The 25697-nt window shown below is 37.3% G+C and overlaps 1 protein-coding gene across 4 annotated transcripts in view; it reads left to right on the top strand.

The window, feature by feature from the left end:
* Positions 1-25697, top strand: part of RABGAP1L (RAB GTPase activating protein 1 like) — a 569757-nt gene that overhangs the window by 324910 nt on the left and 219150 nt on the right. For all 4 annotated transcript variants that reach the window (XM_031688779.2, XM_072946070.1, XM_031688780.2 and 1 more), the window contains exon 15: positions 22370-22444. In XM_031688779.2, coding sequence (XP_031544639.1) covers positions 22370-22444 — 75 coding nt within the window. The remainder of the gene's footprint in view (positions 1-22369; positions 22445-25697) is intronic.

Genomic DNA, 25697 nt, shown 5'->3' with positions numbered 1-25697 from the left:
ATAATGTTTTGCCTATGTTTTCCTCTAGGAGGTTTATTGCATCTCGTCTTATGTTTAAGTCTTTAATCCATTTTGAGTTGATTTTTGTATATGGTGTAAGGGTGTGTTCTAGGTTCATTGTTTTACATGCTGCTGTCCAGTTTTCCCAACACCATTTGCTGAAGAGACTGTCTTTATTCCATTGTATATTCTTGCTTCCTTTGTCGAAGATGAGTTGACCAAAAGTTTGTGGGTTCATTTCTGGGCTCTCTGTTCTGTTCCTTGGTCTATATGTCTGTTTTGGTACCAATACCATGCTGTCTTGATGACTGTAGCTCTATAGTATTGTCTGAAGTCTGGGAGAGTTATTCCTCCAGCCTCTTTCTTTCTCTTCAGTAATGCTTTAGCAATTCTAGGTCTTTGATGGTTCCATATAAATTTTATTACGATTTGTTCTAGTTGTGTGAAATATGTCCTGGGTAATTGGATAGGGATTGCATTAAATCTGTAGATTGCCTTGGGCAGTGTGACCATTTTAACAATATTGATTCTTCCAATCCAAGAGCATGGAATATCTTTCCATTTTTTAAAGTCTCCTTTAATTTCCTTCATCAATGGTTTATAGTTTTCTGTGTATAATTCTTTCGCCTCCTTGGTTAGATTTATTCCCAGATATTTTATTACTTTGGGTGCTATTTTAAAGGGGATTGTTTCTTTACTTTCTTTTTCTGTTGATTTATCGTTAGTGTAAAGAAAGGCAACTGATTTTTGAACATTAATTTTGTAACCTGCTACCTTGCTGAATTCTTCGATCAGCTCTAGTAGCTTTTTTGTGGACCTTTTAGGGTTTTCTATATATAGTAACATGTCATCAGCATATAATGACACTTTTACCTCTTTTCCAATTTGGATCCCTTTTATTTCTTTCTCTTGCCTGACTGCTGTGGCTAGGACTTCCAGGACTATATTGAATAGGAGTGGTGATAGTGGGCATCCTTGTCTTGTCCCAGATTTTAGTGGGAAGCTTTTGAGTTTTTCACCATTGAGAACTATGCTGGCTATAGGTTTGTCATATATAGCTTTTATTATGTTGAGATATGTTCCCTCTATACCCACTTTGGCGAGAGTTTTTATCATAAATGGGTGCTGAATTTTATCAAATGCTTTTTAATATTTTCAATATAATTATCTAGCTTTTTGACTACTCATAGCGCTACTCTCATCCTTGGGGTTTCTGACTGATACCTAGTTTGAATGACAGCATTTACTGAATTTATAGTCCGCTGTTCTTTACTCTACATACCCCAATTCGCCCAACAGCGAATTTTAACCATCTTGGTGGTTGTGGAGTGGTCACCTCATCGTGGTTTCATATGCATTTCCATTATGACCATTGCGAGTCAGCATCTTGTCACACGTTCCTTGTCCATTGGGAGATCCTCTATCATGACAAACATTTTTGTCTTTTGCTTATTTTTACATTTGGGTTTTCTCTTACTGTTTTGTAGGAGATTTTTTCTATGTTCTGGGTACGGATCCTGTTTTACATATGTGTGTTACAGATGTCGTCTCTATGGCTGACTTTTTCACTCTGTTACTGGTATGTTTTGATGAACAGAAGCTATTAATTTTAAAGAGGCCAAATTTATTAAGCTTTCCTTTTGTGGTTAGTGTTATAGTGTCCTATTTAAGAAATATTTACCTAACCCAAAGTCGAGAAAATATTCTATGATGTAATCTAGAAATTTTACTCTTTGGCTTTTTACTTTGAGGATTATGATTCACCTACAATTGATTTTTGTATGAGATAGAAGTCAAGGTTTATTTTCTTTCTATATGTATCTAAAATTGGTCCAGCATCATTTTTGAGCACCCACTGTATTGCCGCAGCATCCCTGTCATGGGTCATGTCCATATACACATGGGTCTGAATATAGACCTTTTTTTTTTTTTCTTAATCTGGCTTTCTGTTCAATTTCTTTTTTGTTCTTGTTGAATATATTTGACATGTAACAGTGTGTAAATTTGAGGTTTATAACATGCTAATTTGATAGACTTATGATTGCTGTTGTATTGGTGTGTAGCACCTGTATTACATTATATAATTTGATGATGATAGTACAATATTGTTGTCTATATTCATTATACCGAATGTTAGGTCTCCATAGCTTATTTATTACCCACTGCAAGTTTGTACCCTTAAAGAGCATCATTCTCACCCCCCAACGCCCCGTCTCCTGGTAACCACCATTTTACTGACTGTATTTTACAAGTTGACTTTTTTAGATTTCACACATGTGATGTTACATAGCAGACGTCTTTGTCGGACTTATCTTTCTTAGCATAGTGTGCTCAGGGTTTACCCACGTTGTCACAAATGGAGGAGGTCCTTCTTCCTCATGGCTGAATAACACCCCAGTGCTGTGCATATGCCACATCCTTTTTATTAGTTCATCCGTTGTATCTTGGCTGTTGTGAATATGCTGCAGTAAACATGGGAGTGCATACAACTCTTCAAAATGCTGTTTGCATTTCTGGGCCATTTTGTTCCATTGCTCTACTTACCTATTTTTGTACCAACACCGCACTATTATAATTAATGTAGCTTTGCAATAAGTATTATTATCTAGTGGTGTTGGCCCTACAACTTTGTTCTGCTTCAAAATTGCTTTTTGCTGTCTTGGTCCTTTGTAGTTCCATACTTTAGAATCAGCTTGGCAGATTTTGAGAGGAAAAAAAATACCTTTGAGGATTTTGATTGGTGTTGCATTGAAGCAATAGAATCCTGGATCTTGTGTATGAAAAATTAAAAAGGCTTTGGTTGATGTTATTTTACTCCAGAGCAGATTCAGTGTTCCTCTGGTAGGGGGATGGAGTGTGGTGGATCCTGTAACTCAGTTTTAACTGTTCCTTACTTAGAGGGTGGCTCTTCCAGGATCTCGGCTAAAAGTGGAGATATTGACTGGAGCTCTTCCTCTTTGATGAGCCCTACCCTTTAGTGTCTGTGTCCCTGATAGTATGAAACCACAGAAATCTCAGCTTAGCTATTCTTAGCATTATTGAAGGCACTTTTCTCCCAGATTTCCCCCTATACAAGATGTTATTTCTCTCCTGTAAGAAAATATGGGAGATCAGACTTTCACAATGTTTTCCTCAAACTTTTCAGTGAGCAAGTCATCGGTTAATAGTTTCAGATTTTCCAGAGTAGAAGGGGAATTTTCATTAATGGTCTTATTCACAGTAGGATAAAGATTTTACCAGATTACCATACTGATAAATCTCCAATCTCTCAGCAGGAGTTTCATTTAGTTTTTCCCCCCTCCTTTAAATCACTCACTTCACATTTTACATTTTAGGAGAATTGTCTTTTTCTGCTTTATTGCAAGGACAGTTACGTTTATAGCCATTCAGAAGAGCAAGTGCATACTTGCACATACACATACACATATAAAGAAAGCTTAGCAACCTGAAGTTGAAAAACTTCATGTGTGCGTGTGCGCATGTGCGCGTATGTGTTTGGGATTAACTCATGCTTAGCTTTTGCTCAATTATTTCAAAAACATTTGTTGGTACCACTGAAGCCATACATTAGGGATTGTTTTATGGCTTTTTGTTCTCTTTCATATACATAATAATGGGACAGACTTTCTGTGAGTCAGAGCTCAACTGAGAAGATGTAATGTTACTTTAAATATGGAGTTTTCTTAAACTGCAACAATGAAAAAGTCATGTTTGTGAAGCTGGAGCCTTGGAAAGAGTGTAAGTGATTTGTAATGCTCTTGAGAGTGTCTGGAGAGATTTTTCAAATTTCTTTATATGCTTGGTCCCATGGGAGCTTTTCTTGAAATAGCTTTGTAGTTTCTGTGGAGGCTGTAGTCTCAACTGAAAGGCTAGTTGAAACCATCAGATCATTGTTAGAATAAAGAGGAGAAAAGGTGGGATTATGAGGATGATAAAAATATATAAAATTAGAATATAGGGATTAGTCTATATCCTAAGATTTGATTTCAGTCACTCTTAAAAAAAATTACTCTTTGAGGAAGAGAAGAAAAGTAAGATTACTTTTTTAGATAGAAGAGGAAAAACTAAACTAACCTGCAAAGACATACGCAAGGAACCTTCAAACAAAGTGCTGCTTATGGTGCCTCCTGAATTTATGATTTTTCTCAAAAAAGAGATCTATTTCTATATCAGAAGTGCCTTAAATATCCTGAATAATAAATTCTCAGTTATTCCTGAGTGAACTAGTTATAGAATTATGGGCACTTACTTCCTGTTTACTAATTGTTCTGCAGTTGGCACTATCTTTATACTTTGAAGCCTCCTCCTTAACCAAACCTCTTCCTGCATCTTTTAAAGACACCCTTGGAAGGGTGTGAATCTGAATTGCTCTCCTCCTCCTTCCCATCTGTCCAAGTCTTAGTTGCCCACTTCCTTTGTGAAGCTTGTCCTACCCACTTCTACCCACGGTGATGTACAGATTAAAAATACTCTGTAAAATTTAGGTTATTATGGATTATGCTTTGAACATGATCTGATTAATTTCCTTTAAGTCATTTCTGCAGTGTGTTTAGTCTTTGCGGGAAGAGGCTATCTCTGGCATTTTCTTTTCCTTTTGTCCCAGAGAGCAGAGTGAAGTCCTAGATATCCAGGGTCAATATAACATAACTCTACTCTGTCTTGATTTGATGAAACCGACAGTTTTATTCCATGTCCTGTAAGAAGCCTATCACCAAGACAGGATTAAATGCGTAAGAAATATGTTAGAGGAAATGCCTGTAAGAAGAAGTTGGGAATAAACTGGGAGAGCCATTGGACCACAACGCTAGTCCAACCACAAGGGAGGAAGAGAAGAGGGAAGGAAGACAGGTTAGATGGAAGTGTCTTTGGATGGTTCTGCCCATCTAAGGGAAGTTTGGCCAGGCCACTGGGGTTGCCTCTGAGATCCCACTTCTCACAGAAGCTGGCCTGCTGTAGTGTTGTTTTTTTTTTTAATTATTTGAAGTATAGTTGATTTACAATATTATGTTAGTTTTAGGTGTGCAGCAAAGTTATTGGTCCTTGCTGTGCTAGTCATTAGTTGGGAGAAGCCCATGGCTGGTGCGATCTCAGTGCAGATGTAGGGGTAAATCTCAGAGCACAGCAGTTGGGACCCTTGGTGAATTATGCTCCTTGCTGTTGGAGGCCTGAGAGGTACATTTTTATAGTCACCATACTAATATTTTAGATGAAAATGTAATGCACATAACTGCTCAACAGGCTCCCTTCTTCTACCACTTCCTTCTTCTGTGAAGTGATTTTATTCATAAAAATTATTCAGGTTAAGCTCCTTCAGAGCAAGGCTGCTGCCTTTCTTTATTTTGTAGAGTTTCGTCATGATGTCCTTTATGTGCCATTTTTTTAAAAGTCAAAATTCCAAGAATGCAAACTAAAAACTCTGAGTAATTTAACATAATCACATAGGAGTTTCTTGTAATAGGGACATTAAGGAAATTGTTTAGTTATTTTACTTTTTTTTTTTTTAAATCGAGTATATCAGTTCACTTTTAAATTGTTGCCAAGGGCTGTTTTTTTTTTTTTTTGAAAGTGTTATATAAAAGGAAACTTAACGTCTAGGAATTTTGCCAGCTATGTCAGGTAAGAAAATTGCTTTGTAAGTGGATTTTTGTGAGTACACCTGGCCTTCTGCATTTATTGTCGCCAGTGTTAGGATGATTTCGTATCAGTGGGTCCATTTTTAGCAGTTATGCTTACGCTCTTCTTTTTATCAGCATGTAGGGCAAACTTAATAACCTTTTTTGAGCCCCAGGTTTTTATTGTTAGAATAAACAGACACAATGATCCTGCCAAATTTATTTTTATATGTGTGTGTGTGTGTGTGTGTGTATATATATTTATGTATCCATATTTCCACATTTCTATGTATATTTTAAGCAATCTCAAACTTACAGGAAAGTTGCAAGTACAGAATTTTGTTTTTCCTGTACTCTCTGAGAGTGATTTACCAACCTGATGCCACATCACTCCCAGGTACTTCAGGGTGTTTTCTACCAGCAAGAATATCCTCCCACATAAGTTTAATACAACATCCAAGTCAGGAAAGTAACCCTGATATACTGCTACCACCTAAGCTTTAGTCTTCATTCAGGTTTCACTAATTGTCCAGATATTATCCTTTATAGAAAAGGGATCTAGTTCAGAATCACAGGTTTCATTCAATTGCCATGCCTTTTCTTTTTTTTAACTCCCATCTGGAATAATTTCTCACTCTTTCCTTTACTTCATTGACCGTGGTACTTTTGAAGGTTATAGGCTAGTCATTTTTTTTTTTGAATGCTTCTCAGTTTGATTTGTTTGATGTTTTCTCATGATTGAATTCAGGTTATACATCTTTGGCAGGAATATCACAGAAGGAATGATCTGTTCTTATTTCATCCTCTCAGGTGTCAGTCAGTTGTGGTTTTTCCCATAATTGATGACTATCACTTTGATTACATAAATCAGATATAGTTTACCAGGCTTCTCTGCTACAAAGTTACTCTTTTCCCCTCTGTCATTAATAAGTATTTTATGTGAGATAATTTGAAATTATGTAAATATCCCATTGGTCATCAGACTTTCCATTTATTTATTAATTATCATAATCAAGTGGACTTGTGAATTCTCATTCAGTGGATTACATTCTCTTACTGTCATTACTTGTTCTGGTGCTCAGATTGTCCCCAGTTAGACAGTGGGAGGCCTTCAGTCTGGCTTTTGTGCCCTTTTGACATGCTCTGTCACTCTTAGAGCACTGCCTTTCTTTCTTGCTCAAAAAGGTGTTCCTGGCTTTTTTCTCTGACCCAGTTCTACAATTAGCCATTTCTCCAAGAACCCGTTTTCTTTAGTCAAAAATGGTAAGAAACCAAGATCTGTATGCTGGATGTGTACATTGCTATTAGAATGCCATTGCTCACAAGTCGTCTTTGTGGACAGGCATAGGAAATATATATATATGTATGAATATATGTATAGACATACATATGCATGTATATGCACACAAACATACATCCGCATCCATATTTTTATTGAGATATGGTTCACGTACCATAAAATTCAACCCTTTGAATAAGTCCAAAATTTAGTGGTTTTTAGTGTATCCAGGAGGCAATGCAACAATTACTGCTATTTAACTTTAGAACATTTCCATCACTCCAAAAAGAAACCCTGTGTCTATTAGAGGGCACATCCCATCATCCCTGCTCTCAGCCCTTGGTGGTCATTAAGCTTTCTGTTTCTTTGGATTTGCCACTGACATTGAGAAACTGAGTTCCCGTTATCCTTAAAATACTTATCAGCATTTGATCAGCATTCCTGTATGTAACTAGTCTCCCATTGCTGCTGTCACTCCTCTCTTGCACAGATGGCCTCCTCACCACGGTCAGACTCTTAACACCCAGAGTGTCACCCTGTAGGTGCTCCTCCTCATCCCGTCAACCACCAGTTGTCCATTTTTTGGCCATCCACTTCTGCACACGCATGGCTTTGTCATCCTGGTCGGGGTGTGATGCACAGTGCCAGGCCACCCCTCGTGTCATGTCTGTCTTGCTCTGCCGAGTGGCTTCAAGAAGGGAGTGGGAAGCTTAATGATGTTTTAAAGATGACTTTTATTATCCTCTCTGTCTTACATGAGTTTTACCTGTGAGAGTTTGTAAAGGTTTATTAGGCTTACATCGGTGTATCTGGCTTCAAAGAGTGCAAAAAAAAAAAGGTATAACTTATGTCTCTAAAATTAGTGAGTTGTTTGTTGTGGATTTTTTTTTTTGGTATCTATAGAAAATTGATCATTCTTAAGAAGTCAGTAAGCCTAAGAATCTGTATGAATGTTAGTGAACAGGACCCCATTCAGACAGCTTCTTGTTCATTCTCATGATGGCTCAAGTGAGATATTTGGAAGAAGGACGTAATAATCCTCCTTGTTGTCAGCTTATTCCTACCATCTATTCAGTACTTCACTGTGTGAGACACTATGTTTAATTCTCAAGTAAGCTTTTCTGGTGGTTTCTGTTATTACCGTCGTGTTACAGGTGAAGATATCTGCTCCCCTTTGCCACAAAAGTCCTCAAAAGGTTTGTCTATACTTGCTGTAATCAGTCTTCTCCAAATCTTACCTAAACTTACTGCAGTCAGGGTTTTACCTATGTCACTGCACTGAAGATGGTCTGGTTGGAAAACAAAGGTATTTCATATCATAAAGTTATCATCATAGTCTTTTCTATCTCAGTTAATAATAACTCCAGTCTCCAGTTGCTCAGCTAGAAACCTGGAGCCATCCTGGACTCTCCTTCCTTTTCCTTGCACTGCATGTTGCGAGCGTGGCAACTGCTGCCGGCCACCCGGAGCGCCAGTCCCAGGCCGTCCGCCCACTGCATGGCTTGCAGGTGTTGGGCTCACTAGGAAAAACCCAAGTCACAGAGGCACAGGAAGGAGCCATGCTTTACTCTCATGGAAAAGAGAGAGCAAGATCTGCTTCAGCAGTGAGTCTTGGTCCCCCGTGGTGAGGAAGTCCCAGCCTGCCGCCATCGCAGGGAGATGGTCTGCACGCACCCCTCTTGTGCTGCGGAGAAGGACCACTTTCCCTCCTGGCCAAGAACACGGGTAACAGTGGGATTGGTCAGGTGCCATATGACACACACACTTAAGCAGAACAAAGAATACACAACAAGCCCAGAACAGGGAAAGATATTCCCAAACAAGGCGGTAAACCGAGCGCAAGCTGTCAGGGCTCTTTATCTCCTCGTGAGGAAATGTCCCGGGTCTGTGGCGCACTCTCACACAGCCATGCGAAGGGCGACAGGCGGTGCATGCCTGCCTTTCACCACACCACGCAGCTAACCCATTAGGAAGTCTTCTTCACTTTGTCTTCAAAACATGCCCAGAACCTATTTCTCACCACGTCCACTGCAACCACCCTGGTCTGAACTATAATTGTTTACCTGATCTTTCTGCTTTCGGTGGCTTTCTGTATTATTTTTCGTAAAAGCCAAAGTCCTTACAGTGGTTTATGAGGCTATAAAGTTAATGTATTACCCTTCTCCCCACCATGCACGCTGCCCCAGCCACGCATGCCAGGATTGCTCATGCATCAGAGCCCTTGCCCTCCCTGCCTGTTCCCTCTGCGGGGCGCAGTCTTCTCCCAGAGGTCTGCGTGCCCTGCTTCTTTACCTCTCCCGACTTCTTGCGCAAGTTTTACTTCTCCGCATAGCCTGCCCTAACCACCCTACTTAAAACTGCAGACTCCTCTTAGCCCAGGGCTCCTTAGCCCCTTTCCCTGCTCTGCTTTTGGCCACTGCACCTGTTTCTTTCAAATGTATCTTTGTATGTTTGTATTTATTTATTTGGGTGATTGTCTTTTTCCAACTAGAAAATAAGCTTTATGAGAGCAAAGATTGTTTTGTCCATTTTGTTCACTGCTTAGACCAGTGTTTCACATAGAAGACTCTCAATAAGTATTTGTTGTCTCAAAGGAATTGAAACTTGGGAAATTTATAGAATTCTGATCAATGGCAGAACTGGAATTTGAAGTATTTGATATTCAAATCCACTACTAGAAACCTTTTAAGTCAATTTTTTAGCAGTCAGTGATTTTAGAGTATTTTACAATTAACAAGTTATTGTCCTGCGCACTGTAATTAGGGGCTAATTTCGTGATTTGAGCTAACCTGAGAACCTCATAACCATACTGCTTTCATAGTAAAACACATGCTGAGATTCAGAGAAAACAGTGGTAAATAAGTGGTTCATTACTGTGGACTACCTGTACCAAATAGTAGAAATGTAAGAAAACATGTCATTTATAATATTCTAAAAGCTTGGGGGGAAAAGAATATGATGAGGAATATTGGATACTGAAAGTTTATAATAAAAAATACTGATTTATAACCAAATTTTAAAACTTTAAATTGTAGTGTGGGAATATATTCACATTAATTTTTCATTTACTTAATTTTTCTCATATTTTGGCCCTTCATAAAACTAATAATTTATTATTCTAGTCAATAACAGTTTTGGTTTTATTGATTAAAAATGCTTTGTATTGATTTGCTTTTTGTAGACTAATTCAGAAATAAACTGTTTCAACTGAATTCTGGATATGAGTGTGTATGTGTGTATACATGTACCCAAAAAGATACTGATCTTCAAGAAGATATGTAGAAATCAATACAGATATTGATCCAACAGGATATACACACACACACAGAGTCGGTTCTCAGTATTCACAATTCCACATTTACAGATTCACCCACTTGCTAAGATTTACTTTTAACCCCCAAATCCATGCTCTTGGTGCTTTTGTGGTCATTCACTGATGTGCCTACGCACCGTGTGGAAAAATTAGAGTCACCTGACACACACGTTGCACGTTCAGGTGAAACCAGGTAATGCTTTGGCTTCTTGTTTCAGTTCTCATACTATACACAAGTGTCCTTTTTTGCAGTAGAGTTAGTGCCAGGTCCTTGTGCGTTGGGTGGTTTTGGTGTTGGTGATGTTGCTGTGAAAAAAGTCCCCCGAGCATTGTCTAGTGCTGTCTAGTGTTGCTAAGCACCAGCAGGCTGCAGTGTGCCTTACGGAGCAGGCATGTGTGTCAGATTCACTTCGTTCAGGCATGAGTGACAGTGCCATTCACCATCAGTTCAGTATTCTTGCGTCAACCATAAATATTTTTTAAAGTGTCTTTAAACAGCAGCACATGTAACACCAGGTAATATATTGATCAGTTGTGCAAACTGTTGTGAACAGGGGCTTGCAGAAGCCTAACACACTCTGTCCCCAAGGGGACAATGATTGAGTATCTGCTGATTCGGTGTTTGTAGAAACTTCACTAAACATAACTACTGTAAGTTATGAGAATCTAACGTACATATATACAGTTTTCTTCAAGAAGAGTAGTTTTCATTGGTTGTCTATTTCACTATTTTAATCATTATATTAAACTCCAGTGAAGCCTTGATGTGTGTCTTTCATTATATTTATATTTAAGATGTCACCCAAATTGAATTCTTAACACAAACCACTTAATGGACTATTACTAATTAATTTTTTAAAAACTTTAAACTTCTTAAATTATGAAATATACCATACATTCAAATGAGTAAACATAATTTGTATTTATGATTTTAAAAAATCAGTCATAGAAATAACATCCCTGTACATACAACTTAGGAAATATATTATTACTAGTATCTTCGAATACGCCCAGCTACTCCTCTCAGATTCAGTGTTCCCGCTCTCCTAAGCATCGTGATTATCATTCCTCTGCATTCTTTAAATAAAGCCATCTCTCTGATTTGTTGATACATATTTATTGACTACATAGCAAAAAGAAAAATGTATGTTTTAGCATTAGATCTTATTGTTGTTCACCTGAACTCTGCCACATATATCAGCAGTGAGGCTATATAGTGACAGAAGCTAAGACCTTGAGCTCTGGAGCTGGGTATTACTTTGAAGACTGGAGCTACCTGCGCCTTACTAACTTGGTGACCTTGAACAAGTTATTTACTTTCTCTGTGCCTCAGTTTCTTCCTCTGTGAAAATGGGAATGTTAAGAGTACTCACCTCAAAGAGTTGTTGTAAGGATTAAATAAATTAATATATATGTAAACACCTAGAACAAGGGTAACAATTATTAATAAATAAATATTATTTGCCATTTAACAATTAGAAAAATTAATCCCACAGAATTATTTGAAAAGGCACTTGTATTCTTAAGTGCCACATTAAATAATCTTTTATTTAAACGTTACCCTAATTTCTTTCACACAGCCATGTGTTTTAATGATTGTTCTCACCCTGTGACCTCTTTTCATTTAGCTTATGGTGGCATTTCTGAAAAAGAAATGCCTTAGTATCTCTGTCTCTCAGATTGTGTGAGAATAGATCTCTTTTTAGTTTGTAGATGAATTTATTACACATATTTTATATTTTGTTGTTTTTCCCTGGCATACTCATTTAAGGGCTACTGCTGCCAAGAGCAATTTGTTTGTTTTGACCTCATGTTGGCAGAAGTTCATTGTAGTGACAGATGAAACAGTTTGTCTAATGGCAAATTGCTTTACATAAATGTCAAGCTCCCGTTAATGTGAGGAGATCTGAATTAGTCTTCCCTGTTTTCAGTATTGTTCCAAGATCTGTATTAAAAAGTGAGACAGATCAATATTTAGGTTAGAGTTTGGAGAAACACTTAGCATATTGTGGTTAAAACTGGTGAACGTAACTACTGTCTACTGGTAGTAAGTCAGCATATAGATCAGTACTTTAGCTTTATGGAGAAGCTAAGTGGGAATTTGTTTTAGAACTTTAATCCCCTCTTGCATGCCCATGTAGCAGCCTCTCTGTCTTGTTAGAGAACATCCTCTGATTTTCTTTTCATTCTTCCTGTGAGTCTGAGCTTCCTTCATCTTTATCTAAATGTGATTGTCTGATAAAATAGTGCTATATGTTGCCCATTCCTGGGACAAAAGAGAAATACCATTCTGTGTTTCCTGTACCAATCTGATAAAGGTTTGCCTGTGAGAGTGTTTCAGGAGAAAGAAGATTGTAGATAAATCTTTGGACAATCTAGCTGTAAGACTAAAAACTTTTCATAACGATTTTAAGGTAATTCAAGAGCAGTTAGCGGTTACTGTGTTTTGGGATGGTAAAGAAAGCCCCACTGTGGAAGATTATTTTCAAAGTTAGCATCTCTATCAGTGTAAAACAATTATTCACGAGGCAAAAAAAAGTCATGTTTTCCATATTCATTTTAATAAGGAGAATTTATATTATATATAAATGTTAGCACTAACAAGATTAAGCTTTAACACTATCTATGTTTTCATGTCTGAGTTTTAGCCTGTAGTCATATGTTAGTAAACGTTTTACATAAAGAAATTAAAAGTTCTCCTTCCCTAAACCCAGAAGTTACAGTTTTAAAAATATTAAGCTGCCCTTGATCAGACTGTCATTTCTTTTGAGGGTATGGAGTCTTATTATCTATTTCTCTTGAACCCCCAGCAAATCAGAAGATAGGCCTTTCTCTCTTCCATGGACCCAAACACATAAATATCTAAGATGAATAATTTTGCACACAGTTGGCCTAAGTGAATGTCTTAGTCTATTCAGGCTATGATTACAAAAATACCATTCACTGAATAGCTTAAACCACAAAACATTTACTTACTCACAGTTCTTGAGGCTGGGGAGTCCAAGATCAAAGTGCCGGCGGATTTGGTGTCTGGTGAGTGGTCACCTCCTGGTTCATAGATGGCCATCTTCTCACTGTGTCCTTGCGTGGCAGAAGTGGCAAGGGAGCTCTCTTGGGTCTTCTTGATGAGGACTGACACCATTCACAAGAGCTCTGCTTTCATGACCTAATCGCCTCCCAATGGCCATACCTTGAAATAACCATCACATTGGGGAGCAAAACATATGCATTTGGGGGGAACACAGTCTATAGCAGTGATATGATAAATATATAAAGGGTTCAAGCTCTATATTTGAAACAGTTTGGATTGAAATCCTGGCTCTAGCTACGTGACCTTGTCCAAGTTAATTACCCTCTCCAATAATCATTTTTCTTACCTCATAGGCTTTGTGGGGATTAATCGAAAACAGAAAAAGCACTTAGCACAGTGTCTGGCACGTAATACAATGGTAAAGCTCTCTCATGCCATTGTACATGCCCTTTCTCTGCAGCATGCCTGAAGAATCTCTAATTCTTCCTTTAAGAATATGAGGCCAAGCTTGCAGCAATTCTGGTCATGTCCTCTTCTTTAAAGTTAAGACCCCATGACCTTGTCTGAAATGCCTTTCTTGCCTTTAGCTCTGCTCCTTGCACTGTGGTTACCCACCGTTTCCCTCTGAGCTTCTGTATATCCATCAGCAGCTCTGTAGCTGTGCACTTTTTCATTATATATGCTGAACTCTTCTACAAGACTCTAAGCTGAGGAGCATAGACTATATATTTTCATCTTTGTATCTATCTCACCCAGCACAATGTTTGATACATAATAGGTGCTTAGTAAATAGCGCCTTGCTGAATGACTATATAAAGTACTCTTGGGGCCCCAGCCAGAAGAGTAGTCTATAGTCTAGAGCAGAGAGAAGAGACATAGTGGACACACAGATTTTTTTCCCCCAAACTGTCAGGAAAATTTTTCAAATACATGGAAAAGCTCAAAGAATTCTGCAGTGACTGTCCATAAACCTGTCACCCAAATTCTATAATTAAAATTTTGTTACCTTTTTAATAATTACATATCTACCCCTACACCTACCCCTCTATTCAATTAATTAATCCATTTTAATACTTTAAGGCATTTTAAATTAATTTGCAGACCCCAGGATCTCCCACCACACAACTAGTTATGCTAGAACCCATCCCCACCCACCGGCAGCTGGCAGCCTCCACATGAGGAAGTCCTGGCAGCCAACCAGGTCAGGGGCCAGTCCTGACTACCAGCACACCCTGCCACGACAGAAGGGTCCACACCGTCCACATAAGGGGTGTCCCTAAAGCATAAAGCTCCAGTGACCAGTAGGCAGTGTGCTGCTGTGCCCTGTAAGACATCTCCTGTCTAAAGCCACTTCTCCAATATTGGGAAACATAACTGATTTGCATAATACATAGGAATAAACACAGAGAATTAAGCAAAATGAGGAGACAGAGGACTATGTTCCAAACAAAGGAACAAGACAAAAACCTTAGAAAAAATACTAAACCAAGAGGAAGTAAGCAATCTGCTCAGTAAAGAGTTCAAGGTAATGATCATAGGGATGTTCAGTGAACTTAGGAGAAGAAGGATGAACACAGTGAGAATTTTAACTGAGTTAGATGATATAAAGAAGAACCAAACAGCTAAAGAATATAATAACCGAAATAAAAAATCTACTAGGAGAATCAATAGTAGATCACATGATACAGAGGAACAGATGAGTGAACTGGAAGACAGAGTAGGGACATAACCTAAGCTGAATAGAAAAAAGAGAATTAAAAATAATAAGGATCATTTAAGAGACATAAGGGACAATGTTAAGCATATTAACATTCATCTTATAGGGGTCCCAGAAAGAGAAGAGAGAGAAAAGGAAAGAGAATTTATTTGAGGACGTAGTAGCTGAAAGTGTCCCTAACCTGTGAAAGGAAATAGACACCCAGGCCCAGGAAGTGCAGAGAGTCCCAAACAAGATGGACCCAAAGAAGTCTACATTAAGATACATTGTAATTAAAATGTCAAAAACTAGAAACAGAGAATCTTAAAAGCAGCAAGAGAAAAGCAACTAGTTATGTATCAGGGAACTCCCACAGACTGTCAACTGACTTTTCAGCAGAAACTTCAGGCCAGAAGGAAGTGGCACGATATAGTTGTAGTGGTGAAAGGATAAAACTTACAGTGAATACTCTGCCCAGCAAGGTTCTCATTCAGATTTGAAAGACAAATAGTTTTACAGACAAGCAAAAGCTGAAAAGAAAAAATTCAGCACCACTAAACCAGCTGTACAGGAAATGTTAAAGGGAACTTTCTAACCAGAAAAGAACAGACCATAAATATAAATACAAAAATTACAGGATGAAAAATCTCACTGGTAAAGGCAAACATACAGTAAAAGTAGATCAACCAGTTATAAAGCTAGCACAGAAGTTAAGAGGAAAAAAACAGTAAAGTCATCTATATCCACAGTAAGTAGTTAAGGAATACACAGAGGTAAAAAAAAAAAAAATATATATATATATATATATGTATGTATGTATGTGTATATATATATGTATAAAATGTCAAAAACATTAAACATTGGGGACAGAGGAGTAAAAATGCAAAGTGGTTAGAATGCATTCCCACATAAGTGATCATCAGCCTATACTTATATATATACATACACGTTGTTATGTATGAATCTCATGGTAACCACAAACCAAAAATCTATAATAGATACAGATGCAAGAAAAGGAAAAGTAATCAAAACATAACATTAAAATTGTCACTAAATCAATAAGGGAGAAAGCAAAAGAAGAAAAAAAAAAAAAGAACAAAAATGAACTACAAAATGACCAGAAAACAGTTAACAAAATAGTGATAAGTACACATTAATCAATAACTACATTAAATGTAAGTAGACTAAATGTTCCAGTCAAAAGACATAGAGTAGTGGAATGGGTTAAAAAACTAAGATTCTCATATATGCTTCCTACAAGAGACTAACTTCTTATCTAAAGAAACAGAATTAAAGTGAAAGGATGGAAAAAGATATTTCATGCAAATAGAAATGAAAAGAAAACTGGGGTAGCAATGCTTAGACAAAATATATTTTAAAACAAAGGCTGTAACAAGAAACAAAGAAGGACATTACATAGTGATAAAAGGATTGCTCCAAGAAGAATATATAACAATTATAAATATGTATGCACCCAACATAGGAACACCTAAATACCCAAAGCAACTGTTAACAAAGAAACATAAATGGACAAATTGACAGTAACACAATAGTAGTAGTCAACTTTACCACCCTGCTTACATCAGAGGACAGATCATCCAGGTAGAACAGAAAGAAAACACATTAAATGACACAATAGAACAGATGGACTTAATAGGTATATATATAGAGAGAGAGAGAGAGAAAATTCTATCTAAAAGTAGCAGTATACATTACTTTCAAGTGCAGATGGAACATTACCCAGGATAGATTACATACTAGGTCACAAAATAAATCTCAGTAAATTTAAGATTAAAATCAAATCAAGTATCTTTTCTGACCACAATGATATGAGACTAGAAATTAACTACAAGATATAAATTACAAAAAACACAAACACATGGAGGCTAAACAATATGCTATTAAACAACTAGTGGGTACTAAAGAAATCAGAGAGGAAATTTTAAAATACCTCGAGACAAATGAAAATGAAAACACAATGATCCAAAATCTGTGGGGCACAAAAAGCAGTTCTAGGAGGGAAGTCTATCGCTATACAAGCTATCTCAGGAAAACATGAAAAATCTCAAACAATCTAAACCTAAATAACTAGAAGAAGAACAAACAAAACCTCAAGGTAGTAGAGGGAAAGAAATCATAAAGATGAGAGCAGAAATGAATAAACACACAAAAAATAGAAAAGATCACTGAAACCAAACTCCTAAGAGAACATAGGCAGTATGCCCTTTGACATCAGTCTTAGCAATCTTTTTGGATATGTCTCTTTAGGCAAAGGAAACAAAAGCAAAAATAAATGGGACTGCATCAAACTAAAAAGCTTTTGCACAGTGGAGGAAATTATCAACAAAATAGAAAAGGCGACCTACTTAATGGGAAAAGATATTTGCAAATGATATATCTGATAAGGGGTTAATATGCAAAATACACAAAGAACTAACACAGCTCAACATCCAGAAAACAACCCAACTGAAAAATGAGCAGAGGACCTGAATAGACATTTTTCTAAAGACATACAGATAGCCAATGCACACATGAAAAAATGGATGATATCACTGATCATCAAGGAAATGCAAGTCAAAGCCATAATGAGCTACAATCCCACACCTGTCAGGATGGCTGTTATCAAAAAGGTAACAAATAAGTCCTTCCAGCCAGCCAGGGGCACCCAATATGTGGTTCAAACCACTCACTCCCCAGGGAGAATCTCTGCCCATGAAATCTCACTTTTCCTCTCTCTGAGTCTCCTTCCAAGGGCACAGGCCCCATCGCGATCATGTCTCTTTCCTTCCTACTTGGTTCTTTGTCGATCTTTCTTACAATCTTGGTTGTACAGGAGTCTTTCTGCCAGTTTCCAGTTAGTTTTCACTGAGAATTGTTTTACATGTAGGTGTGTTTTTCATGTGTTCATGGGAGGAGGTGAGTTTTGCATCCTACTTCTTCACTGTCTTCACCTCCTCTCCACTTGGCCACGTTCTTACTGGCCGCTCATATATATTTCTTTGTAAAATGTCTTTTCCAATCTTCTGTCCATTTTGCAGTTGGGTTGTCTGACATTGAATTGTAGGAGTACTTTGTATATTCCGATTCAAGACTTTGCTTAGATACATTTGCAAATATTTTCCCAGTCTGTGGTTCACCTATTTATTTTCTTAATGGTGTCTTTTTATCAGTGGAGGTTTTAAAATTTTGATGATTTCTACAGTATTAGTTAATTTTTTTTTTTTTTATATTTAGTACTTCTGCGGCCCTGGCTGAGAAACCTGTGCCTTTGCCAAGTTGTAAAGATATTCTTTGTTTCCACTGAGTAACTTTATAGTTTTAGTTTTATGTTTAGGACTATGATACATCTAGAATTAATTTTTGCATGTGAAGCGAGGTAGGAATAAAAGTTCATTTATTTCCCTCACATGGATATCCAATTGAGCACATTTGTTGAAACAATATTTATAATTTACATTTTTACATACATAAACAGTTTTCCTTTTCTCATTGTATTATTTGGTAACTTTGTTGAGATTAAATGACTATATAAGTCTGACTCTACTTCTAGACTTTTTATTCTGTTCTATTATTTGTCTATACTTGTATCAGTTTTACATTGTTAGATATTATACTTTTACATTAAGTGTTCAAAAGGCTTTTCTTCTGTTGCTTTCTCTTTTTTAGCATTTCCACTCTTGCTTTTTAGTTGTTATGGTCACCTTAGTTTGTTCTCTGAGTCTTCAAACCAATAAGTCTGCAATTTTATATTCAAGTTTTAGCCATCCAATGTGGTACCACTGGTGCATGACGTTCCGCCAAAGCCACAAAGAGAGAATTTTACTCAGTGTCATTCTCTTCTTCCAAGTTTATTCTCCCCTCCAGTTTCTGCCTGCTTTTTGTTCAGTGCCTTCAAGAAGTTGTTTTATGTATTTTTCTAGATGTAGTTTGAATTTGTTACCAGAGGGAAGGTTGGTCTAGTAGAAATTACTCCTCCATTATAGAAGTGGTACTCAGGTGGTTTATGAAAGTCCGTCTGAGTGGGCATCTGGCCAGAGAAGCAGTTAAAGTGAGGAGTGGGGAAAGAAACGGTAAGTTTTAAGTAGAGGGAAATAATTTGGTTCAACTCAGAGAAAGCTTAGACTAAAGCCAAACGGTGCTTGGAAGAACTCCAGGGGAAAGAAGTTGCTAGAACACTGTGTTTTTTCAAACTGTGAATCATAAAATCAATTCAGTAGGTGGCCTCTGAAAAGTCATTTTTGCTGCCTACCTAATTCAAAACCATAACACAGCTAGAAAGTAAGATCAGTACATTACTGACTTGCCCTTTTATCCTCAGCTCTCCAGTTAGAGAATAGTTTGTGGGGTCCCTAAATTCGTACCTTCTCTGTCTGGTGTGTTGTGGGCCTTCATTTTATATTGGACTTTTCTTATCACACAAATGAGTGTATAAATAAGCACAGTTCTCAATAAATGATAAATATATTTATATAAAGATGGGTCAAACCTTTGTCAGTTATATCAGGATCAGTGAAGCATGAATGACTTTAGAGATGCAGTTTTAAGGAATCCTCAGCTTCAACATCTTTCATGGGGACGGGAAGCCTTGAAAGTATATTTATCACTCATGTAACGTGGTCTCTTATCAGCAAATCCCAGAGTCCTTGTTCATGGAAAAGAAAGTGGCAGAGCACCATCAGGTGTAGTGTCAGAACCTTTCCCCTCTTTCTTTGTTTTTTGTTCCTTTTCTCTCTGTAACCCTTCTTCCAGCCCCTAACACACACACACACATGAGCTCTGGATAAAAATACAAACAAGGAATCAGAAATATAATTATTTAAATCAAAGAAAATTAAATAAGTAAAAGGATGCTAATCCATCTTTCAATTTTTAAAATTAGGCCGAGCTCTAGAAACGGGTGGTAATGAAGAAAAGCTTCTTTCAGATTCATTAGGTAATGATTCCATGATCTAATTTTTCTCTCATTAGAAAAGAGTGTGATAATATCAGCGTTAGCAGAGGAAAGTTAAAAGAGAGCAGTCGTATGTACTTCAAAAGACACCTAAGAGAATGAAGAGGCAGGCCACACCCCGGGAGAGAGTGCCGGCAACGCGCATGTCAGGGTGGCCTTGTCAACAGAATGTGTAAAGAACTCCCACGCATCAACAGTAGTAAGGTGTATAACCCAGTTAAACAAATGAGCAAGAACTTGAAGAGAAAGTCACAAAAGAATATGTATCAGTTGCCTTAAAGCATATGATAATATGCTCTATGTCATTAGCCAGCCAAGAAATGTAAGTCAAAATCACAGAATTAATCAAAAGAAAAATACCGACAAAATCAAGTATTGACAAGGGTGTGAAGCAATGAGTACTCGTACTTTTGCTGGTGGGGGTGCAATAATTGTAAAACCACTTTGCAAAGTAGTTTGGCAATTTCTTATAAAGTTAAACATACATTTATCATTTGAATTACAAACCTCCAACTCCTAGGTATTTAACCAAGGGAGATGAGAGCCTACATCCACAGAAAGCCTTGTGTGCTTACATAACAACCTGATTCATACTAACCACAAAGAGGGAAAAAAAACCCCCCAAATATTCAATTAGGAGAATGGATAGACCATTTGTGGTATGTTTATTCAAAGGAGTACTACTCAGTGACTAAAAGGAATGGACTGCCAGTGCATGCAACAATGTGAAAGAATCTCAAACATTACAGTGTGTGAAATAGGTTAGACACAAGAGAGAATATATATATTATATGATCCCATTTATATGAAATTCTTTAAAAATGCAAAGCTAATAATAGATTGTGAAAAGAAAAAAAAATAAACAGATCACTAGCATCCTGAGGTGGAGGTGGTTTGACTGCAAAGAGGCATGAGAAACATTCTGAAATGATGAAGATATTGTATAATGATGAAGTTACATAAATAACCTAACTGAAGGAATTGTGCAGTTAAAATGTAAGCTGTATTTGAAGAAAGGGTTTTTTTTTAACATTAAAAAAAAAGTTCAAGTCCCTGTACGCTACCTTGGCTGTAGCAGATACCACACTTGCCCTCCTATTGTCACCCTTCCTGGCTATCATTGATAACCAATGTCTTGGTCAGAAATAATGTTTATACTCACAAAATCATAGTGCATTGTACTAAGTACGTTAAATGGAGATCCTCTCACTAAAATGAAGCACGACAAATAGATGGGGTACATGGAATGGGATACATGTCCAGGATTCAGCAGTGCAGTTGGGGTGTTTGTCTCTTAAAAAATAAATGTGGGAGCACATGAATGATTTTTGTTCATTCTAAATTAGGGGTCAGTAAACTATGGCCCCATGCTATCTGCTTTTGTAATACCCATGAGTCGCAAATGGTTTTTATGTTGTGAGTGGTTGTTTAAGAAAAGAAAAACAATATGCAGCAGATATGTTTAAGTATCCCTCAAAGCCTAAAATATTTACTATTTGGACTTTCACAGTGAAAGCTGACTAATTCCTGTTTTTTCCTCTTTGATCAGCACAGTGCACCTACTGTAACTGGTTCCGCCTCTTAAAAACTTGAACAGGGTGTCTTTTTTTTAAAAAAAATTATAATCTGAGCAGTTTGAAGTTCTAGTTAGTGTATGTTAAGCATATAACCTTACTTCCTGTGCTATAGAGACTAAAGTGAGTATTAAGTTGAATAGTGTAATGGCTGCTTCTCAAGAACTGTTTCCTGTGAACGGGCCTCTTTGGCACCACACTAGCAGGCCTGGTTAGACTGATGCTAAAGATGGTGAATAGCCAGAACACCTGTGGTGGTGGGTGTATATGTGGCCTGAGGCTCTCTCTCAGCCATTCGGCAAAAAAAAAAAAAAAAAAAAAAAAAAAATTCAGAGCAATACTGAATATTTCTGGTTGGCCCCAGTGGTATAGATGGGAGGAGTCATTTTTACACTTACACTTTGGGAAAATGGGAGGGTAGTTTAGAAGGTGGTTGAGAACATATAGAGACTACAGAGAGTGATTTTTTGGGTCATCTATCACACCACTTTGATAGCATTAAGGTCTCCCTCCATATAGTGCATTAGAACACCCACGTCAGCGGTGGAACCTTCCTACCCTCTCCCACCTTTTGCTCCTCTCTCCCACCTTTTGCTCCTGTCTCCCACAGACTTGTTTGACCACAAGCCGTAATGGATCTTTAAAAGTTAATTGAGGTGCTCTGAACATTGCTCTATTCCAAACTCTAAAGGTGAACCTGGGGATGATGGGACATCTAGAATTGCCTTAGGAAATGTGCCACCATTTTGAGGGATCCCGCTGTGCTAATGGCTCACACATTTAAGTTGAGGGCTCAGTGAAATTGTGGTAGACAGCCCAGAGACGAAAACTCGCAGCAGCTCGATGTGAGCTAGCACTTAAGTTAAAATCTGTGACTGTTTCTGATATTTCTTTCTCTTCGCCTTTTCCCTAGGCCTACTCTGTCTATGACGAAGACATTGGGTACTGTCAAGGCCAGTCTTTTCTTGCTGCTGTATTGCTGCTGCACGTAAGTAATTTTCCATGTAATAAATGGCATGGTGCTGCCAAGTTTATTTTGTTTTTTGCTTGGTTTTTGTTCTCCATTTTTTATTCTCCATTTACCTGATGGAGATTGCACATGACATATCTTTTTAGAAATGTACTTTTGGTGATGAAGTAAGAGATCTGATGTCAAAATCAGGACAGTTTCTCAATAGAATTAATTTTGCTGGCTACGAGGGAATAAATTGCTTTTCTGTAGTTATTTTTAACAAGAACCTTCTAGAACTAAAGAAGTCAATGTAACTGGCCAAATATGAATAGGACCAGCACCATTATGAAGGAATGTGACAAGACAGTCTTTTATCTTTTCTGTGGTTTATTTTTGTATTCTCTTTTGCCTCTCCATCAGCTTCATTTAACAGGACATTTATTGAGAATCAGTTGTCAGTACTGGTCTAGGAAGTGGGATTACAAATATGAATAATTTATCCTTTGTGTTCTCAAAGGCCTTATGGCCGAGGATGGGGCACAGACAATGTAGGCACATATTTATTGTATTTATTCTTTTTATGTATCTGTGTTGATTTTTCTGATGGTCACTATAGAGGAACTTACACTGTGCTAAGTGACAATGACAGAGTGAGAGAATAGAGAGGAGAATTTCCCGACCCAGCTCTGCTAGAACTACCATGAGAGACTTTTTGGAGGAGGTGATAGCTTTGCCAAGACATAAATAATTGAGGTTGGGGAGGCGAGGGGGGAAAGAGGGAACGCAGATTGCTAGACAAAAGGAACAACATGAGCAAGTGTGTGGAAACCCAAAGGGCACAGCATATAAAGGGAACACTATGAAATGACAGTTTCTATTCAGTTGCTATAGAAATTGTGTGCAGAAAGAGGTATGAGGTAAAAATGGTCAGATGGGCAGGGACCAAGTTATGAAAACTTTTTAATAATGTCAAGCAATGTGGGCTTTATTCTAAATCTAATGGTGAGCCGTTGATCAGTTCGAAGTAAAGGAATGACAGTTAAATGTTCATTTCAGGTAAATTCTTATCATACCCGTGTAGAGAGTGGAACTGAAGGGAGGAAGCAGTAGCAAGAGAGACCAGTTAGGAAATATCAGTCTAAATGAGGGATATTGAGACCCAGAGAAAAAGAAACAATTAAAAACATGCAGCAGGCAAAATTGGTAGGTTTCATGGGTGGACTGACAAAGAAAAAGTCAAAGGTAGCAGGCCTAGTTTTCTAGCTTTGTTGACTGGGTAAATTATGGTATTTTGAGCTGAGATGGAAAACATGTCCATTGAGACTGAATGAAGAAAAACCATTTGGATGTTGATGCATGTTATTTTGAATTTTTTTTGTTTGGAGTATTTTGGGGGTATCTGGGTAAAGCTATTCAGCAATTAACTGTATACTGGAGACTAAAGTGGGGGAGAAATCGTAGCTGAAATCGTGAGAGTGGATTAGACCACTTAAGAAGAGTAAATAGAAGAGGAAGACTAGGATAGAGCCCAGGAATGCCAAGTATTTAAAGGGCTGATGAGGAAGAAGAATCTCTGAAGACTTTCTGGATTTTCAGTTAGAGAAGAAGCATTGTATAATGTCAGATGCAGCAGAGGGGTCCAGCAAGTTTAAAACAAAAGCATTTCTTTTAGGTTTGCATTCTGGAAATGAAGAGCAATTATCATAGATTCATGGTCCTAATTCTGATAATATGATTCTAGTGATAATACTGATATTGGTGGTTCTATTGTGATTATTCACTTTGTTTAACTTCGAGTTTCATGTCTTTCTCTGTGGCGTTATCATCTGTTTATGGTCTTTCTGATCTCCTAAGCTGTCCTCCTTTCTTCATCATCCCCATGGCCCATCTTCTTGGGTTCCCTGTGATAATCAAGCACTTCATGGCCACAAATTCTTGGGGCTTTTTTCTACTACTAAACCCATCTAGTATCTGGAATAGTCAGGTTCCTACCACAAGGAGCTGGAGACTGTGAACAACGACATGGATGTATTCACCAAAGCTCAAAGCCATTGTTCTTCTAAAAGGAGTTTTTATAATCGCTCCAATAAGAAGCTCGTGTTCAAGCCTTGGGTGATGAAGCTCTGTCTTCCACAGAGTAATCTTTGAATCTATCACAGTTTAGCATTTTAGGACTGCAGCCCTGTTCAACACATTATGATATATTGTCTAAGTTTCAATGAGAAGGATATCTCTCCAGGAAATCTGTCTTCATACTTAACAAAGTTTAATCGTAAGTTTGTATTTATTTGGACACATTTCCTCCCTGAAAAAAAGAGAGACAGTGATTCAAATAACTAGAAAACTCAACCCAGTTTTGTTTTGTTTTTTTTTTTTACATTATCTACTTTCCTATTATAAGGGTTATGGAAAGTCAGCCATAGTAAACTTTACTCAACAAAGTTGCTTCCAAAGTATGTCACAAGATGAACAGAAATTCAGTCTAGTCTCTTACACCTTCTGCATTAATAGAATTATGCAGTTGTTGCCATGCTTGTACCTGGCTTGTAAAAATAACTGGAAATATAGATGCCTTCAGAATCCTGGAGGAAAGATGGACTGATAGTCAGCATCGTGTTAATGAAAAACATACTATATTGTAATTCTTAATTGAAAGTATGTGCAATAATTCTGTTAAACAGCGTATTTCATTTTACTAACCAACCCATCCATTAACCAATTTGAATAAGATAACTGTAATTTTTTCTTTTCCATATTTTATTTTTGTCTCCATGGTTTAAACAAATGGAAGAATACAGTCTAGTTTAAACAATTTATCAAATGCACTGAGGTTCCAGGGAGATACGTTGTTAGAGTTGTACTGACTAATTTTTTATCAGTTACATAAGCTGTTGCTTCTTTTTGCTGCGAGACATCCTTTGGCAGCTCCATATTAATCATTGTCAGAACCTACTTCTTTTGGGGATGCTCGCCCATGGTCATTTATATTTCACAGTCACTGCCTAAGAGGAAGGGAAGACCAAAAACGAAAGTAGGTTCAAAAACAAAAATTTAGAATTTTTAAGTTTTTCCATGTCTAAATAGTTTTAAGCAATAAGTATCTTCTCCTAGTGCTTTCATAATAGCTTTGTAATTTGCAGCAGTTTAAGCAGTGGAAGAATTCAGTGTTTATCACACAGCTGCTATAGTTATAAGTATTGATGGAATTACAAGAAATTTATCACTTACAGTTGGAAAAAAATGTTACAGAACAGATTGCTTATAACCATTATAGTGTTTATCTGCCTTT

The sequence above is a fragment of the Vicugna pacos genome, chromosome 21, assembly GCF_048564905.1.
Source record: "Vicugna pacos chromosome 21, VicPac4, whole genome shotgun sequence".
Classification (NCBI taxonomy): Eukaryota; Metazoa; Chordata; class Mammalia; order Artiodactyla; family Camelidae; genus Vicugna; species Vicugna pacos.
The sequence above is the reverse complement of the archived record's forward strand: the minus strand, read 5'-3'. Positions and strand labels throughout refer to the sequence as shown.